The 20,971-nt window shown below is 39.8% G+C and overlaps 1 protein-coding gene across 5 annotated transcripts in view; it reads right to left on the bottom strand.

Annotated features, from left to right (window-relative positions):
• Positions 1 to 20,971, bottom strand: part of ATRX (ATRX chromatin remodeler) — an 88,003-nt gene that overhangs the window by 29,160 nt on the left and 37,872 nt on the right. For all 5 annotated transcript variants that reach the window (XM_065077994.1, XM_065077996.1, XM_065077998.1 and 2 more), the window contains 9 exons: positions 18,328 to 18,458; positions 17,624 to 17,818; positions 15,414 to 15,507; positions 14,799 to 14,907; positions 13,954 to 14,133; positions 13,423 to 13,564; positions 12,137 to 12,246; positions 5,931 to 6,077; positions 5,549 to 5,726 (listed from right to left, as the gene is read on the bottom strand). In XM_065077994.1, the coding sequence (XP_064934066.1) occupies positions 5,549 to 5,726; positions 5,931 to 6,077; positions 12,137 to 12,246; positions 13,423 to 13,564; positions 13,954 to 14,133; positions 14,799 to 14,907; positions 15,414 to 15,507; positions 17,624 to 17,818; positions 18,328 to 18,458 (1,286 nt within the window). The remainder of the gene's footprint in view (positions 1 to 5,548; positions 5,727 to 5,930; positions 6,078 to 12,136; positions 12,247 to 13,422; positions 13,565 to 13,953; positions 14,134 to 14,798; positions 14,908 to 15,413; positions 15,508 to 17,623; positions 17,819 to 18,327; positions 18,459 to 20,971) is intronic.

The raw sequence follows: 20,971 nt of genomic DNA, 5'->3' as shown, positions 1-20,971 counted from the left end.
AACATTAAATCTGTTCCATCTTTTATGACCACAAAGAAACTGGCGGCCTTAGGAATCCAAAATTTGTTCTACTAATATTATTAGGTTTGTGGGGGTTTTATTTTGGTTTGTGTGTTTGTTTTTAAACTTATGCGCATGTGTGTGTTTTGCAGTGTTTTCTTTTAGTGCCATTAAGGCTCCCACCCAGCCTTTGCACAAACACTCACAGTAGCCATCCTGGTGAACTACAGGCTGTTGCTTGTAAAGTCTTCACGGGAAGGACTAGCTACAGCTTTGCAATATGTTCCTCTAAAACTTATCTACACTTCCATTCACCCTGTCAAAACTTCATAAACTGTGCCTTAAACCCAGCTTAGGATGCCATCTACTGGTGCTTGGTCAATTCTAAAGAAAACCAAAAATCAGGTAACCAGTAATTTTTCATTAAGGCAATAGGTCAGTATCAACAGGGGTAAACAGTGCAATTTAAGTTCTTACCTAAGACAAGACCCAATCAAATCTGACTTGAATTACAGACAAGTGAATTACCAGCTTGTAGCTGAACATCACCATGGAAATGTCCTCAACTTTCTTGCAGAAGACAATCCCAAGGATTCTAGGCTGCTGTTTTAGGTGAGTTGCACAAGCAATGTCAAAACCATATCACAATACATTTCCATGGTACACAAAGCCACTCAAGTAGAATTATTAAGTGTTACAATTTGGGGATTTAGATAAATAATACCAAACTTGGCAGAAGAGACTTACACACCCCAATGGTTTTCAGAATTGGGGCAATTTCTGGAAGCTCTTTCCTTGAAAGGAAAAGATATTCTATGATCCAACCAATAACTTAGAATATGTTTTACCAGATCTGAACCCAACCTCAATTCCAGTACTATCAAACATGAAGTCACCTGAAGTCAAGTTTAAACACCTTTGAAAAATGTTATGCAAACACATCAGCCAGGTTCATCCATTCAGCTCTAAAAAGGCTGGCAAAGGAGTATTTATCAGCTTTTACCAGCACAGACAATATAATCTTTCATAACCTACCAAGAACACTTTTCCTCAGACTAAATTTACACTGGCTTGTAAAGAAAAATTAACTCTAGGACAGTGATTAACAACACAGAAACAATTACAGCTTTGTCCACTTTCACGATTCAATGCCAGTGCCAATCATCTTAATTGTGCCATTTTAAGTGCCTTTGCGGCCAGGAAGCCAATGGTACCTGGGGTGGGTTAGAAGGGGGTGGTCAGTAGGTCAGAGAGGTTCTCCTGCCCCTCTGCTCTGCCCTGGGGAGACCACACCTGGAATATTGTGTCCAGTTGTGGCCCCTCAGTTCCAGCAGGACAGGGAACTGCTGGAGAGAGTCCAGCGCAGCCACCAAGATGCTGAAGGGAGTGGAGCATCTCCCGTGTGAGGAAAGGCTGAGGGAGCTGGGGCTCTGGAGCTGGACAAGAGGAGACCGAGGGGTAACCTTGTTAATGTTTACAGATATATATAGGGTGAGTGTCAGGAGGATGGAGCCAGGTTCTTCTCGGTGACAACCAATGATAGGACAAGGGGTAATGGGTGCAAACTGGAACACAGGAGGTTCCACTTAAATCTGAGAAGAAACTTGTTGGGGGTGAGGGTGGCAGAGCCTGGCCCAGGCTGCCCAGGGAGGTTGTGGAGTCTCCTTCTGTGCAGACATTCCAACCCGCCTGGACACCTTCCTGTGTAACCTCATCTGGGTGTTCCTGCTCCATGGGGGGATTGCACTGGATTGGCTTTCAAGGTCCCTTCCAACCCCTGACATTCTGGGATTCAGTGAAAAAGTGATTTGAATCCTACAGGCTAATAGAAAAGGAATCAAGAAGATACTTTTTCCAAGGAGTAAAAAAAAGTATTTTTAACCAAGACTGCAAGGCAATTAATTATGAAAATCCACATATGAATTCTGAACACACCTAACACTTTTTCAAGCCTACTTATTTCTGAATTTTCACATCTGCCACAGAAACATTTCCCCATATTATTTCACAACTTCTGTACCTTTCCCAGTTCTGACAGCATACAAACCCTGAGTGACTACACACAAAGCCTTCCTTTAATTTTAGGCAAACATCTCTTAACAGGGACAGATCCTTTCTCTGGTCCTCACTCTAGTATTTCCTGATAAGCGAGGATCCTGTGAGCGAGCTGCTCGTGCAGTGTGTGTACAGTACTACTGAGATGGTTTGGAGCAGTTTTCTAAAACTGAGGCATTTGCAATATCTCCCTACCAGATGTGACAGCTTGCGCACTAATATATCATTCTCAGAAATGCGTTTGGTCTAGTACATTATGCTTAAATCGGAATCAAAGTACATTAGAGAAAAAGGATAATGAAGTCTTAGTGACAGATAGCAATCAAAACTGTGCAAATACCCCAGAAATTAGTTTCAGTAAAGACTGTGATTCTTTAACATGAAGGGGTTAGTTAAAAAACAAGAAGAAACACAAACAAAAATCCCACCTCAAAACCTGTTGTTTAGAGTAAGTGAATGACAGCAAAACTGTGGAAAAAAAGCTACCTTAGTGAAATTATTTGTGGTTTGTTTGGCAGGCACATAGCGCTGGTATCTTGAACTAACATCTTGGCTACAACTCAGTGGCAGGATTTTCATAAATTTGTGGGTTTTTTCCTTGTTCTTAAAAAACTTGAGTGCAATTCATTACAGACAGAACATTTCTCAAATATTAGAAAGGAATGTAACCTAAAGGGACCTCAAGGGAGTCCAGTTTCTTCATCCAAGAGAGGAGTTATGAGAAAGGGACACGTCCTCCCCGACACAAGAAGGAAACTCCATGACCTCTCTGTTTTGCTGAAACACTGTGCAATAATACCTAATGTAAATGATTTCTGCTGTAAATCAGAATAAATTCTGCCCTTTCTCTAGCTGATGTAAAAAATAACTGTTACCAGTCTTTCCAGTAACCAGCTCCTACATGGTGGAAAATGTCAATTTAGTTGTCTTTTTTCTAGGCTAAACAGCCTTACTCCTTCAACGTTTCCTCCAAGTTCATAGTCTTCATCTTCCTATCCTTCTTGCTGTACTTGCATGTTACTATATTGATATATATGAGACATACTCAGTGACAGATATACAGATATAAACACAGTTCTTCTCTGAAGTCTACAAGTTAGCTTATACAACTACCAATTATAGAGCTCTTTGCAAATTAAACAGTTAAGGGAATTTTTATTAGTAGCAACAAGTCAAAAAAATACCAAGTTCCTGAAATGCTGCAAGCAAAGCACACCAGCTATCAATAAACCAAACTGCACTTCATCATTTGCACAAAGCATTATGGGAAACCATTTGCTGCCCTGCACACGTATATAATCCTGCTATTATTTCACATAGCAGAGCTAGTTAATTAATGAAATCACTTCTCCACCCATAAACTTTGGCTAAACCTTCCCTCTCTGGTCCCCTCTTCTGTTGTATACAGTGCAGTACAAGCGCCTGCTATAGCACGTCTACCCCAGCAGTATTCATTTTAACCAGACACGTATCATTAAATTATTGCTCAAATACCAAATTTGCAACTATTTAAATTAAACAGGCTCCCAGAGGCAATGGTTTTCCTATTTACAGGCAGAGCAGTAAGCCAGCACACAGCTTCACAACTCTTTATTGGCAGGCTGCTGTATTGCCAGTGCTGTGATTCACAGAGACAGCAAAAAACCAATAACGGTTGTTGCAAGACACTGCTCATCAGCTCAGCCAACCCAAATGTCTCCAAAAACTAATGGATAACAACAGATGAATACTTATTTTTATAATGAGTTAAAATAAAGACTTGCAGCAACAAAAGGATTCCATCCTACCAACCAAGTCATCTGAAAACAAAACAGAGGGTTCCATGTTCATGTGGAATTATTCAAAACCTACAAGGCTCGATGTGCTGCAGTTTCCAACTTGATTAAATCTACAAAAGTCCACAACCTAATCACAAACACTGCTCTATCATGTTGTCCTGAGCGGTTTAACGAGGTCTGGCACACCTACAAGTAGGATGTAAAAACCAAGGGATACACAAGAGACAGGACAGGGAAGGTGACACAAGTCTCCTCCATAAAACTATGTGCCCAAAATGCCACCTCACTTCGCAGTCTGCTGTTTTTAAAATTACATAAATACCAATTCACAAAGGAAGGGACAATATTACTATTATAAAGACCCCTATGATTAGCCTCACTGACCCCCTCCACAAGGACAAACACCACAAAACTCATATAAAGGAGCATATAAAATTTTCTTTCATCATTGCACCAGAACATGACCAACTGCAATATCCTGAGCAAATGAGATACAGAATAAGACTGACAGGACACTGTTTTCCTCTCTCTCCCCCTTTTTATTTTTTTTTCCCCCTGTTTTCAGTAATTGCAGCTTTAATAGAGGAGTCAGAAAATCCACGGGTAAGAAGTGCATTTTCTTCATCGCTTAAATAATGCCTGTGGATTCAATATGATCACAAAAATAGTTCATCAGCTACTGTACTGCAGCTTCCCTGACTCCACAGCAATTATGCCACTTAGCAAGTCAAACTGGCAGAAAATTAATTAATGTTTTAGCTGCTCAGACATGCTTTCTGCAGAGTTGGGGATGCCAATACCAGCCGGCCCAGGCCAATAACCACACAGTTATTTTTCCCATTAGAATAATCCCTTTGACTGTTCAAACAAAATTCACAGCCCTACCATTATTTGAAATGTCACAAAATCAAGCTCACAAAATACTCCCTAAATAAACCAGACCAATGCTGTACTTCATCAATGAGGAGAAACAAAACAAAAGAAAATCAACCACATGCCGTCAAGAAACCTCAAGTCCAGACAAATAACTAAAACCCAACAAAACTTACCTACAGAACCAAAGAAACCATTCACCTTACCTACCACTGCATTTGAAAAATACACCACATGTTGCATAACCAGAAGTTGTTTTCAGATATCAGTTGACAGTTCAGAATTACTAAGAAAATTTTGCTATTTAGGTGATTATTGCCAAACCTTAAACTCGCTAGTTCTTCTTGGTGACCATCCGATAGATATACATTAGCACTTAATTAACACTTGCTCACACTTCTAAGGTACATTTCTCAACTATTTTTCATGTATAGTTATGCCCTTAATGGTAGATTTCTACTAAGGATAAAGCGGTTTGTGGTTGTAACAAATGAGCAGATTAAAATAACCGTAGGTTCCCAACAGAGTCACTTCAAATTACCTTGCAAAGAAAGCAAAAAAGATACCTATTAGGAAAATTTCCGGTATATATTCCTGTGGTCATTTCTGTGTTTAAGGCAATAGACTATAGAAGTCTATTGACAAAAGCAGATGGGGTAGTTTCTGAACAACCATTTATATAACTCAGCCTAAGACAATACAGAAAATGTGATAAATCTTACTAATGTTACTGTTTAAAATTATTTGCCCGACAGATGTCCATTTGCAAGATTACTTAGCTCCTATGCATAAACCAGAAAGCACAATGTATATAATTCATACTCATATTAATTTTCACTTACCTGGATCAACCAAAGCTTTATTGAATATTTCTTTAAGTTTTCTACTCTTCACATTCCTGCCCTGTGCGAGATTACGATACATCTCATAGCCTATTATCATCACACCTCCTTCATCTTGCCAACGCTGGAGCATGTAGCTTCTCTCTTGAGGGCGTTTCACAGTCGCTAGTTCACAGACCTGTCAAAGGGGGACAAACACGCTTGAATTTCTTTTAAAATACCAAAGGACCAGCGTAACTTTTAAATAACTAAAGCGTATCCATGCAAGTAGATTTTTCACATGCTTAAAGTGCATTCAGTCTATATTTTGGGTGAGGGAGCTTCGCAATTATGCAAACTGTTCAGTTATTTGATTTTTAAGAACTCTTTTTAAGCCTTATACCTCTAGTTTTTCGTCATCTTCTAAGCCTTCTTGCCATTTTTCAAACTCATTCAACCAGTTCAAGGCAGTGTTCAGCGGACACACTACCAGAGCTGTCCGAAAATCCAGCTTCTCACACAGCAAGACTGTGTGAAGAAAACTTACTACCTGCAAAAGGAAAAAAAGCCAAATTATACACCAAATATTAAACGCACAAGTATATATTCACATACAAAATTTACCAACAACAGTCTTGTTCAAACATTCTTTTTCTGTTTGTTAAACAACTCGCTGCTTAACATTTAATAGACATTTATTTTGAAGTCATATAGTTATTACTCAGTGTTACACGGCTGCGTACATCCTTCACACATCGAGATACACGTAGATTTGTATTGCCCAGATTGCTGAACAATTTCACAAATAAGGAACTCTCCCTTTACAGTTCATCAATCATTATCATAAACCAAAAATGTATATTAGGTCATTTTTAAGCTTTCTTCCAATACTTACGCCAAACATGAAATAAATTCAACTTTCTTCAAAGTGAACTTCAGTCTTATATCAACGTTTTCCACATTTTTTTCAGCATATTGGCAAATTCTCTCAAAAGAGCTCTGAAACAGTTTACCAAAATGCTTTCCAACCATTTAGCCTGTAGCCAGACTGGCTGTATGTTGCAGATTGTGACACCTCCTTGAGGCTTGGGGAAAAAAACTTAAACGTTTTGATGTCACTCGGTGTTTCTGCCTATTTTTGAGGAGTAACAAACAAATATAGAACTACAGATAACCTGTAAAAACCTGGAAGCTGTAGAGTCAGTGATCCCATGGCAGCTCCAGCTCACACACCAGACTGTTACTGGTGAAGACTGTGCCCTAACCCACATAACCATACAATATCTGGAAAAGTTCTTTCCAGATCAAACCTTGGTGTCTGGCAACTCTGATTTAATAGACTGTTCAAAGTAATTTCAAGCTGCATTACTATTCTTGGAACACTGGGCAAAGAACTGCTTTTAGATACTGCAATACAGAAGGAATTACTAGCGGTTTTGCGATCGAGACGAAAGCATCTCATGTTTGGATGCAAGAACTACCCACGAAGACTAATCACAAAAGTCCTATGTCCTGGATGGCCAGCAAGTCCCTAATTCCCTTATTTCGCAGATCCTTTACTGACATTCTTCTCTGCAGTTTGCAAAGTCTGCTAAAACGTGTGGCTGACTTGGCTCTTCCGAGAGCTCAACAGCAAATGGCATTACAGAGCACAGTAGTGACCACATCGGGAAAAAAACAACTACCTAAGCTACACACACCGGCCATAAAAATACTTAATAAGTATTTGTTACCGTGTCTTCCTTTGATTACCAAAAAATTATGGCCAAAACGTCATGAACACATCTACAGCACATTCAAAAATACCTTTGCTGTGAAATGTTTCATCAAACTAAAGTATCAGGTATATAAAGTACAAGCGTACAAAGACACCTAGACTGCACTGCTACAACAAAGCACAACAGCAAATCTCCAGCAAAAGGTGTAATTAACTCCTGAAGAACCCTAACACCTAAGCTAGAATTAAGCATGTAAAAATATACTCTTCAAAGGTGATTTTCAAAGCATGAACGAAAGTCATCTTCTATAGGATTGCAGATTGTCAAAGTATTGTGTCTGTCACCCCAACTTCTATAATCAAAGCAAAGCTATACGTACTGCTGCTGGAGTTCTTACAAACATACTGTCCACATGCTGTGCACCACAACCAACCAAGATCGCAGACTGTTTAACCTAAACAGTACATACAGTAAACGACCGCAGTCCCTCTGATCATCTACAGCTCTGTGTTTCTCAAAACAACCCGCAACCCCACAAAAACCCCCCAAATCAGGAAACAGTAAACCCCAAGCTTCCCTTGATTCCCTTGAGCTTGTTCTTTGCAGAGGAATCCAGGGGAAACACAGAATCCAAAGGTGTTACACCAGTCTAAGCTCTCCATGACTATAACCTGCAATTCGCAGGTCAAGAAAGATTCTCAGAATCTTGTCTGAATTAGGACAGAGGAGAGCAGGATTAGGTACTTCTCATGTAACTTCACTTTTTGAAGAGCCCTGGGTAACAACGGTTGAGAGGGAAGACACATGAATAAAGAAGCTGTCTGACCCAGTAAGGCATAGTTAATACTAGCAAAGAATAACAGATACCTCCTGCTAGAGCATCTCTGCAGATCTTCTCTTGGAGGCTATTTCAAGATTGCAAAAATAATAATGAAAGACTTGAAGCCAAGTCTGCTCTCTAGCAGCGTCCAGGTGTGCTCACTATGCCAAACACCAGCTAGCAAGGCAGATGTGAGCACCACAGAGAGTAAGAACTACTGAGACACCTCATTCTGAACCTACAGGTATCCAAGATGAACTGCTTGTCAACAGTATCTTACAGCATTTTGTTTTCCTAAGTGACTAAAAGAGTTGTACAGCTGGCTGGAGGCACTTGCAGACTACAGCACCAAAATGTTGAGACACAACTTGGATTGTGTAGGCTGATATACTGACCTCTCTACAAATGAACAGATCTTAAGCCTTCAGGCCAGGGGATAGGGCTTCCCAATCCAATGGGGAAGCTTCTACCACTACTGATCAAGGTGGAAGAGGATGGTGAGATGGCATTTCCTAACAGACACTTTGAGGATCCCATCCTCACTGCAGGAAGAAAATAACCTCTTTGAGAACCATCATCACCATGCTAAAGAGACTGCACTCTGGGAATGAGTAAAGTGCATCCATATTTGGAGCATGTGAATAAAAGAATTTAGAAACAAATATTGAGCAAGTGCTGGCTGCTAACATGATCTAGACTTGGCGGTCACAAACTCACCAGCGCACTGGGCATATCTCCTCTCAAGTGACTTTACAGCCACGAACCGTTCTTGAGACATGAAGGCCCTGACGCCAAGCTGAAACCGGTTCTAATCAATTCCAACATCTGCAGAAGCTGCAATTGAGATTTCTAATGATTCAGTGCGAGCCAGAGATAAAAATGGTTCACAGCAATTCATTTCACCAGCCAGCTGTCCTGATGAAGATATGAGAGTATCTCCCTTGTCCAGAAATGAGGAAACAAGCATCAATGAAGACCAACAACAGGGAGACCAAAGTGGCCCTGCTTTTCTGAGGGCCTTTTCAAGCACGTATTGGGTTGTCACCCTCCTCCTTTTTCAGAGTTCTCAGAAATTTCCCTTTTTCTTTCCCAGAAGCAGAGGGAAAGATTCTTCTCTCAAATGATTTCTGCTAATGGAATTGTGGGGCACAGACCAGGCAGCAGAGTAAGATGGGCAACTTACCCTACTTCTTTGCTCGTAGTATTTGAGGTGATGCTACACCTGGCAAAATGCAATCCGAAATTTATAAAGACAGATATATCACTTGGAAACAAGCAAACACACAAGGAATTCAACACTCCCAAGCATGAATACTGAGATGCAAGGAATTCAAGAAAACTGTTTCTGATCTTTTGCCTCTTTTGAAGGTCAAAAGCATAAGCTTTAAAAATGGCGATGAGCATTGTTTTACAGCAACTGCTTGGGTGATTAGTTTCAGAAGAAACATTTTAAGATGGGGATTGAGCTTCAGATTTTAAAGACTAATAGAACTGGAAAGTTGTTCACTGGATGTCCTGGTTTCAGCTGGGATAGAGTTAATTTTCTTCCTAGTAGCTGGTATAGTGCTGTGTTTTGGATTTAGAGTGAGAATGATTTTGATATTTGGGTTGCAAACTGGCTTAAGGAGAGAAGCCAGAGAGTGGTAGTCAGTGGTGCGGAGTCCAGTTGGAGGCCTGGATCTAGTGCAGTGCCTCAGGGGTCAGTACTGGGGCCAATATTATTCAATATATTCATTAACGATTTAGACGAGGGAATAGAGTGTACTATCAGCAAGTTTGCTGATGACACTAAGCTGGGAGGAGTGGCTGACACACCAGAAGGCTGTGCTGCCATCCAGAGACCTGGACAGGCTGGAGAGCTGGGCGGGGAAAAACCTGATGAAATTTAACAAGGGAAAGTGTAGAGTCCTGCATCTGGGCAGGAACAACCCCAGGTTCCAGTATAGGTTGGGAAACTACATATTAGAGAGCAGTGTAGGGGAAAGGGACCTGGGGGTCCTGGTGGACAACAGGATGACCATGAGCCAGCACTGGTCCCTTGTGGCCAGGAAGGCCAATGGTACCTGGGGTGGATTAGAAGGGGGTGGTTAGTAGATCGAGAGAGGTTCTCCTGCCCCTCTACTCCACCCTGGTGAGACCACATCTGGAATATTGTGTCCAGTTGCGGCCCCTCAGTTCCAGAAGGACGGGGAACTGCTGGAGAGGGTCCAGCGTAGGGCAACAAAGATGATTAAGGGAGTGGAGCACCTCCCTTATGAAGAAAGGCTGAGGGAGCTGGGTCTCTTTAGTTTGGAGAAGAGGAGACTAAGGGGGGACCTTATTAAAGTTTATAAATATATAAAGGGTGAGTGCCATGAGGATGGAGCCAGGCTCTTCTCGGTGGCAAACAATGACAGGACAAGGGGTAATGGGATCAAGCTGGAACACAAGAGGTTCCGCTTAAATTTGAGAAAAAACTTCTTCGCAGTGAGGGTGACAGACACTGGAACAGGCTGCCCAGGGGCCTTGTGGAGTCTCCTTCTCTGGAGACATTCAAAACCCGCCTGGACATGTTCCTGTGCGACCTCACTTAGGTGTTCCTGCTCCAGCAGGGGGATTGGACTAGATGATCTTTTGAGGTCCCTTCCAATCCCAAACATACTGTGATACTGTGATAATACACTGATGTTCTAGTTGTTGATAAGTACTCAAGGACTTTTCAGCTTCTCATACCACACCAGGTACACAAGAAGCTGGGAGGGGACACAGCCAGGACAGCTGACCTCAGCTGGCCAAAAGGACAGTCCATACCATATGACATCATGTTCAGTATATATTTTGGGGGACGGCGGCTGGGAGAATCGCTGCTCGGAGACAAGCTGATCACTGACCACCAGCTGGTGAGCAATTGCATTGTCCATCACTTCTTTTATATATATATATTCTTATTATTTTTATCATCATCATCATTATTACAATCATCTCCCTTTCTGTCCTATTAAACTGTTTTTATCTTAACCCACTAGGTTTACTTTTTTTTTTCCAACTCTCTCGCTCATCTCACCGATTTGGGGAGTGAATGAACAGCTGCGTGTGGCATTTACCTGCCCAACGGGTTAGATCACAACACTGTGCAATTTTTAACATGGCAGAAGAGACAGTGTATCAGACCAAGAAATATGGAAATCCTGTTTTAAGAAAGGCTACAGTATTCTTGTTTACAGATTTTTACAAAGCAGTCTTCAGCAGTGTAAAGGAGAAGGAACATGCGCTGAAGTGACAATAAAGGCTTGAACCTGAAGATCTGAGGAAGCAAAGAATTGTAAAGCCAAAGAACAGAAATAGAGAGGTGAAAAAGTGGTTCAAAGTACGTCCTGTATTTAACTGCGAAGGCAAAATTTCTGGTCTTAACTGTTTGTGATTCATGATTCAAAAATATGAATGTACACGTGGACAATTTCTGAAACGGAAAACAAATGCCCTGTCCTTCAACCTGGAGGAGTTCTGATTGTAGCAAAACATGGTTTATATTAAACCACAAAGCATCTAACTTCAGCCACTAAAATTCTGGCATAAAGAAAGAAAAAGCCAAAACACTGATAAACCTCTAATTGACCAGTACAAAAAGTAAATTGAGAAACCACTGAGGAAAATAAAGAGATTAAGGAGCAACACATGAATGTGGGAGACAGTAAAAACCACAATCTGCTTAAGATTATTAAGCATAGAAACATAGGTTCCTGAAGCCTGTCTCCTGTTTGCTGCATTTTCTTCTTTGAAGTTGCAAGGGAGCTACACATCACTTAAAATTAAATATGACCTTTTTGCATTAATATCAATGATTATGTCATTTAATTTTACATACTTTAAAAGCAGAGAAAGCACAAGCACAGATCAGAACTTTCACAGCTGTATACTATGAAACACAACTTCCTTCTCAAGACCTCTTTACAAAATGTTTTCCTCCAGAAACCCTCATCACGTCACTAACTAGGAAACAGTAAGTTCTGCTATGCTCTGAAAGTCATTAAAATTGGATCAGTTTTGAAAGCAAGTTACAGAGCAGAAAACAAGACAACTTTTGTTTCTTACCTGTAACGTTTTCCCCAGACCCATACAGTGAGCAAGAATGCACCCAGAACCAGGAGATGTCTTTGTTTTTTTTACAGATTCGCAACAGCAATCCCACATGAACTGAACACCTGAAGAAAATGATTGCAATTAAACACTCGTTTTATCAATGTTCACTCAATAAGAGATAGGCGTGATCACTGGAAGATCATGATAACTCTTAGAAAAACAATGCTCAGGCTAATTGAGTCATTTCTGTGCAATGGGCTTTATGTGATACGACCTTTGTCTTAAACTTAACTATAGTTACAGTTTTCACTGAAGATGTGGTAACTGGTTTAGAATGCATTACTGTGCAGACTGCAGATGACTGCAATCTTGGGGTCAGCAAAAAAAGAGGAGCTGGAAGGAAAAGTGGCAAGGTATTCATGAAAAGACTACAACTAGTTTCGTAAATTAGCAAAATTCTCTGAAACCAACTAGAAGAAATTCTGCTAAGACAGAACAGATGTGAAGATGCTTAAAGAGGGGGATAAAATCAAGTAAGAACTCTTGACAGCTAAAAAAAAAGGAAAGGAAATACATGCTACAGAACAAAATGCATTAACAACATGAGGGTCTGCTGGGTGATTCTGTTGTTCTTTGCAACACATTTATTGTGGAGTTGTATTCTGCTGTGCTATACACAGCACAGATGAGGCTCCAGCCTGACTGCTGTGTCTGCTCCAGGGCAACTCCCTCTAAGAGCTGAAGCAAGTCCACAGGTTTCTTACTTAAATGGAAAGCTTGTAGATTGTGAACTTTGAGGGAAATTTAAAATAACAGTATAAACTGTGAAGAAAACCATGACGGGTTATTCTCCTTTTCTCCTCATTCACTAAAAACAGAATATGGAAAGAAGTTGGCTTGATTCGCAGCCATATCAGGTATCAGAAAAAAGAAAAATTTTGCTGAGAAAGCCACAAAAATTTTGTGAGATTTTTAAATCTTCAATGAAAACTGGAAAAAAGTGAATATACCAATTCCTCAGTACAATGAGTAAACATATATCTGTTTCTGCCTCAGTGTGGAGAATCAGATGATTCTGAGGATCCTTCCGACTTAGAATATAAGTTTCTCTGCTGGTAAAACAGAATTACGTATTGCTGATCTCATTTACTTTTGTCAAGCTCTTCCAAAAATAAGGCACTAAACCTGATGTTCTGGCACTTGCCTGCCACGGAGTTATGACTCCAGTTCAGGCTGCATACGGTGCTGTGCCAGTGAAGGGAAAAAAAAAAAAAGAAATTAAAACTCTCTTGCCGTACCATCTACTTGGTGTGGCTTCAGTCTGGTAACTATGCTCCTGTGAACCTGCACTAATGGTTCTTTGGTTTCTTCATCTTCATCTAAAACCAGTTTGGTTGTGATGGGACATTTCAGAGGTGAAGCATCTTCTATCTCTATCACCTGCAAGCAGAAACAGGTCATCACAGGAATACTTCACATGTGAGTCATACCAAGATTCGAAAGACACTAGCTTGAGCAAAATTGGGAGCCATAATTTATTCAGTAAAGAGAAACACCTGTGCATTACAACTTACTTTGGGAGAGTGCTTTTCCCCATGGGAAGTAAAGCAGTAGGCAACTGAAACAGCTTTGGAAAGATCTCAGTAGTCTTAAATAAAAATACCAACATTAACCTGCAGGAAACTACAAATCAAATTTGTGGCTTACAAGGCTACACATAGGTACTTTTTAAACTATTTATCAAATTAAATTTAGGTAGAAATATGAGGTCTTAAATTTATCATCAACAATTCATCTTCCTAGCATTTTGCAAAGAAAACAGAACATACCTCTCTCAATTTCTCTCTCTCCCGTTCTCTTTCTGCTATACGTTTTCTTCTTTCTTCTTCTTCTTTAAGTGCATTTTGTGTTTCTGTTCTAAGCTTATCATCTTTAATAATTTTCCTTATTTTCTTCCTGCCTTTTCCAGGAGATTTTGAATCATCGTTCTCCTCATCTTCAGAATTACTCTATTACAAATTAAATAAATTCAGCATTAGCAAGAAAATTATGGCACAGACCATCAAATCCTTCATTTTCAGACAAGCTCCCAGAAATTTGTATATATATATATATACACACACACACAGAGATGGAGTTTTGCTCATGAGAAAAACAAGTTCTCCAGCATGACAAAAGAAGCGTCACCTTAACTATAAAGTATCCTGAGACATAAAAGATAAGCCCAGCTGTGCGAAGGCAGTACACCGAAAGTCCTGCTATCCTTTGATAGTAACTAATGACTATTAACAAAGAACTATTTTCCTGTGCCAGTGGTGCTAGATCGGATCAGCTATTGCCTACTCCACACAGAAAAAGAAACCCTAATACTAGCAAAGCCTTAATCTACTATTTGGGTCATCTTCTACGTTTATTTTAAAAATTCTGTTTACTTAAACGATATTGTGCATTTTTATCAAGATCTAGACAGGAAGCAGTTTTATTCAAACGTAACATTTTTTCTCCATAATGGCGCCATTTTTACAAATTTTAGCACTAAACAAACATTGAGAGAAGTTAGAATTTTTTACTGTACTTTGTACAGAGTTGTTTGATACACCCAAGCACCTAAGCAGTGAGTGGAAGAGACAGGAACTCCTTTTCCCATTTAGTAACTCAAAACACAATATAGTACCTTATTGTTGTTTTCACTTGAAGAATCCTCCTGAACCTTTATACGCCTTCGTTTCTTTTTCTGTTTGTAACTGCGCTGGTTTTCTTCCGCCTCAGCTTTCTTGGCAGATCTATGAAAAAAAAAAAAAAGGCAGTATTACTGATTAACAGCAATAATTCATTGCCTCACTGAAAAACAACGATAAAAAGGTACACAAACTACATTGCTAACAGAATACAGGCTCCCTTTGTGCAATCAGAGATTTACTGCCAAATTCTTTTCTCCCTCTCACCTCACTGGACACACATAGCAGCCGTCTACTCCAGACAACCCAGCAGAACCTCAGAACTGTCAAATACTACTTCTCTATTGCCATCCACCATTCCTCAATTTACATTGACATATTTGACATTTTTTACTAGCTCAAATTGCTGTGTACCACATAGTGTGGTATAAATTCAAAATTCTCACATTTGCTACGAAATTTATTAGCAAATACCAAATTAAAGACAAGTATTATTAAAGATCTTAAGGACTGATCCAAAGTCTTTAATTTTTACCATCTCACTGCCCAAACTGCACTATTAAAAACCAAAAACCAAACACAGGATATGCACAGTTAAGTTTTATTTATACCTTGTTCTTGGGCGTTGGTCATCTTCAGACTCACTGACTTCTTCACTAACTGCAGACTCATGAAACTCGGAGTCATTTGAATCATCGCTGCTCACTTTAAAAAGGTATTATTTCACGTTAAATATTATCACAAAGTTAGCAACATTACATATATTCTAATTATGCAATAAACTGTTTAAGATCAACGAGTACTGTAAAAGTTCATTTAAGACAGTATGAGACCTATTAAACATCCTAATAAAAAGCAATATAAAAAACCTTAACACTTAAGCACTAGTTAAGCCCTGGCAGATGGCATGTTAGGCCAACAAGACTTGAGATCTTTATGCATTAACACATCTAACTCTACTTCACAAGCAAATGACAGAAAGTATTATATTAGCATCACATTTCACAGACAGTGGGTGAGAAGAGAACACGACGAGGAACAGTACAGAACTTCAGAAAACAAAAGATGACTTTTAGTTAAACAGAAGCTTTTGTTACAAACTTTGAGTATTGAGTATTGTCCAGGCACGGACGAGGAGCGAGTTGAGAGTCTGTGGGTGAAAGTTAAGGGGCAGGCTGGCAAGGCTGATACTATTGTGGGTGTCTATTACAGACCACCAGATCAGGGTGAGGAAGTTGATGAGACCTTCTACAGACAGCTGAGAGCAGCCCCACAATCACAGGCCCCGGTTGTGGTGGAGGATTTTAACTTCCCTGATGTTTGTTGGAAGGACTACTTAGCTGGCCAGCCACAGTCTAGGTTCCTCCAGTGCCTTGATGATAACTTTCTGATGCAAAAGGTGGAGGAGCCGACTAGAAGAGGAGCACTGCTGGACCTCATCCTCACTAACAAGGAGGGTCCGGCTGAAGTGGTAAAGGTCGAGGGCTGCCTTGGTTGCAGCGACCATGAGATGGTGGAGTTCAGGATCTCATGTGGCAGGAGCAGGATAACAAGCAGAATTGCAACCCTGGATTTCAGCAGAGCAATCTCTGGCCTTTACAGGCAATTGCTGGGGGAAATGCCATGGGCAAGGCTGATTGAAGGAAAAGGGGCCCAAGATAGTTGGTCAGTGTTCAGAGACTGTTTCTACCGGGCACAAGATCAGAGCATCCCGACACGTAGGAAGTCAAGGAAGGGAGCCAGGAGACCTGCGTGGTTAAACAGGGAACTGCTGGGTATGCTCAAGTGGAAGAGGAGAGTTTATACATCATGGAAGGAGGGGCTGGCCACTTGGGGAGAATATAAGGCTGTTGTCAGAGGGTGTAGGGAGGCAACTAGGAAAGCTAAGGCCTCCTTAGAATTAAACCTGGCGAGAAGGGTCAAGGACAACAGGAAGAGCTTTTTCCAACACATGGCAGATAAAACTAACAGCAGAGGCAACGTAGGCCCACTGATGAACGAGGTGAGTGCCCTGGTGACAGAAGATACAGAGAAAGCAGAGTTACTGAACACCTTCTTTGTCTCTGTCTACTCTGCCGGAGGCTGTCCTGAGGAGCCCCGTACCGCTGAGGCGACAGAGGAAGGCAGGACAATGGAGGAATTGCCTGGGTTGATGAGGACTGGGTTAGGGAGCAGTTAGGCAATCTGGACATCCAGAAGATGGCTTGCTCTGGTGCAACGCGAGGAACAGGGAAGCGCTGTGCGCCCTTAATTAGGGCCACAAAACACTATTCACACCTCCACTGACAAACGTGGCAGTCCAGCATTTATCTTCACTATTGCTCCCCTCCTCTGCTCAAAATGATTCCATGCAAGGGGCTGACTGATTCCTTGCTCTTGAATGCAATAACGAAAGGGAAAAATCTGAGTCGAGCACAGTGCCATCTGGTGCGCAAGGAAAGCTTGCAACATTTCAGTTCTAGGACGGAGAAATTTCTGATGCACAAGTGCCTACCAGCAGTCCAAGCCGGGGAAATTCCATACATGACAAGACTGATTTTCACAAATTAGATATACTGGGCTTGCCTCCGTTATGTAAGATCAATATTTTAAGACTCAACAAGATTAATCTAATCAGAGGATACAATAAGTGGAGAGAGCTGCATTTGTATTGAACATTTTCAATAAAACTTTATCAAAGACAGATAAAAGAATTCTACATTTAATATACAAATAAGTTTATACAGAGAATTATGAGTTTCAGGTTTCCATTCTGACATGCTTTGGACCTATTTTATAGAAGCAAGCACTTTCTGTGACAAAAAACATTTGGGTTATGTACCTTTCCTTCTATTTCTGCGCTTCCCTTCTTTTTTCTCTTTTGGTTTCACCTTTTTTTCTTCACCAGATTCTCCTTCGCTCACTGTCAGCTTGTGCCTCAGCAGCCTGTGTCTGTATCTTGGCTTCTTTGATTCTTCTTCTTCCTCTTCCTCTTCCTCAGAATCTGATTCAGAATTAGCTTCTTTTTTATTCCCTCCTGCCAGAGATAAGAGTCAGTACAACATGCACACTGGTCATTTTTTTCTTATTTAAATTTCACAAGAATTAAATCTAAATTAATTTAGGCTACGTTCTGTGCTTTTCCAGGAAATTATAGGCAACAACATAATACCATTGCTCCCTCAAATTTTAAGTCTTTTACAATGCCTGAACAGTTGGATTGTCTGTTGCAATGACCGCACAGGCTAATCAAATCTCTCCTGTGCGTTTGCACGTCTTTCTGCTCTGTATACATTATTCATCACAAGTCCTTAGGACATCTGAATTGGTTACAAAAATCAGATTATTAAGAAAAAATACACTTACAGAAGCATAAAAGAGATGATAATCCTCATGATAATGTACACTGGCCTCTATGTGGCAACTACCTATCAACATGAATGACTTTTTTTGTTGAAAGAAGAAACTTTAATAATTTCCCCAAGTTGTCTTTGAAATTAAGACAGGCTCTACAGCACTTTTTCCCAGGCGCTTTTTGGTGCTCACCATCATCTCCTGCGTGTTCATTTTGCTTGCCACGTTTCTTTTTTCCTTCATCCGATTCATCATCTGAAGATGCCTCCTCATCAGAGCTAAGATTAGCTTTGATTTCTTCTAAAAGCATTTTCTTGGCAATTCTTTGAAGTAAAACAGAAAAAACTATTTATTCCATTGTTCAAGCAAATCTACGAACGATAAGTGTAATCCTATACCATTCAGAACTTCAAAAAAAAGTTGAAAGCCGAACTAAAAAAGGACACATGATGACAAGTCATTGTGGTAAGACAGGATATATCAGCAAAAATCTCATGTTAAATGTAACGTGTTAACTGGCTTTTAGAAAGGAAATCTGTACAATGCTATTTAAAAAGTTTTATGCTTTACAGTACAACTACAGGTAGCTATGAAATGTACTAACTTCAACATTTCATGTTATTCACCGTCTATATGGACAGATTCTTGTCAGGTCTGGGATAGGCACCTCTATGAATTCTGGCTGTAACAAGAACGTGAAGATGCTGCAGGCCAAATCCTAATACTCAAATCATTTCCCCAAAAAATGGTTATCCTGCTTGATTTAAACCCATGAGATTCATTTCCTGAGGCACTGAACCTACTCAACTAGTGTACACATAAACAGGAATAGTTTTAAAACCAGCATATCACTGACGGCGTGTTTTAAACAAGGAGAAAAAGAGTACCGCAATATGCACGAACGCACAGGTTAAAAAGAGAAGTATTTATTCCCCTACCTCTCCACAGCTTGCCTCAGCTGTGTTACCATTCTAATTGCATGGGCTCACCCTGCTGCAAAAGCGATGCCGTAGTAATTGAAGCAACTCCCGACGTCTCAAGATGAACTGATATTAAGTGCCTCAGGAAAAAACCCACACTGAATCCCTCATCATGGAATTACAAGCACTGGCCTTACAGCAACTATAGCAAAAATATATCTGGGTATATACACACACACGGGAAGAGGTTTGATAGAACATTCTAGGACCTAAACTTCAAAGGAAAAATACGATCTTATTTCCTGATCCACAAACTGTTCGCTCAGCTTCCCTCAGTTTTATTTCAGCACAAGAATGTTTCCAGCTAATGTACAAGAAGTTATTATGGGATAACTATTTCTTTAGATGCTCTTGCAATATTAAAAAAAAGAGAAAAAAAAAACCCTATGTAAATCTATCCAAGGCAAAATACAAAATATGTCAAAAGCACAGGAAAATACAGGACTTATCCGCAAACTCATACTTCCAGGGGAAAAAGAAAACAAACTGAAAGAATGAGATCAGGCCTTCCTCGTATAAATGTTGGAAATATTTTTCACTCCATGGTTGCCAATTTTAAATGAAGGTGTTTTTTTTTTTCCCAGGTCAAATCTGGTCTGTTTTGTCTTTCAGGAGAACTAATGTATATGTGTGTAATTACGTACACAGTTTAGAATGGGGAAGCTTTTATACCAGTCAAAACAACAGTTCAAAACCCAGGGAACTGAACCACCATCTGGGCTCCACTTGGAAATGGCAAAGCAACAGTGATCTCCGAAGGGCAGCTTCTGATACATTAGACAATGAAGTAGTAGGTTTTAATGAATCTGCATTTCGTCTTTCAGCATGCAATGTGCCCCTAAACCAAAGGATCTTTTCGAAGGGAATTGTCCCAAGGTATCTTACCTAACACTTCATACAGTATTTTCTATTATTTTAGCAGCAGTATATTTTCCGAGAAGATTCTAGCGCTTAATGTATATTCAGTTATTATTAAAAGATGGAAGTAAAATGGTTTAACAAACACTTAAGACTGCTCAGTGAGTAGTCACAGACTATGCATCAGCATCCAAAACATACCCCCTCTTTTGAGAAATGGCTTGTGAAGAAATAGCGGATTAAACTTTTAAAATGCAGCACTCTTATTAAGCTTTAATTCCAACATATCAACAGATCACAGCGATGAAAACTTTACTGAAGTCCCTAGATAAGTAACATCCTCTTCCAAATGTTTTTTGCATTAGTTCCTTCCCGAGAATTTGGAAAAGGGACTTTGGGTTTTCTTTGTGTTGTTGTTTTTAACCCCACCACGTTGTGTATAGTAGCAACAGGAATAAATGGCTCCTTACATAAGAAATTGAGACTATATTTCTTCCATTTCTTAATGGTCAGAAGAACTTTTTCTTCAAAACGGAATTGCTTGGAATATCACAGGTTGGTTCCCTTTAAAAGCTTTTAACGTCAATTTTTAACCATGAATCCTACTCCAGGAAATATAGACAGCAGCTACTTTTCTTGTTTTAAAAAAATAACAGTATCATCATTAAAGTTTTGCTTTACAAAACAAAACAAACCAGAAACACTAAAAAGAACTGCAAAATTTTAGAATTCAATCCAGAAAGTACTGCCTAGTAATACTGTCTTATTTCGCATTAGCAAAGTTAACACAACTCGTATGTGGATACCAACACTTACCTTTGCCATAAGTCACTTTTAGAAATTCATTTCTACTTTTTTTAAAGAAGGCTGACTTTGTTCTTAACAAGAGAAGATATACATTTTTATTTGCTCTTTTATGAATTTTTTTTAAATCAAAAAAGCGCAAATGTATCATTCACCTAAAAATCACACACAAAATCTACTATCCATAAATAGAA

This window comes from Columba livia, chromosome 12 (genome assembly GCF_036013475.1).
Source record: "Columba livia isolate bColLiv1 breed racing homer chromosome 12, bColLiv1.pat.W.v2, whole genome shotgun sequence".
Classification (NCBI taxonomy): Eukaryota; Metazoa; Chordata; class Aves; order Columbiformes; family Columbidae; genus Columba; species Columba livia.
Note: the sequence above shows the minus strand (reverse complement) of the source record. Positions and strands in the feature narration are given on the sequence as shown.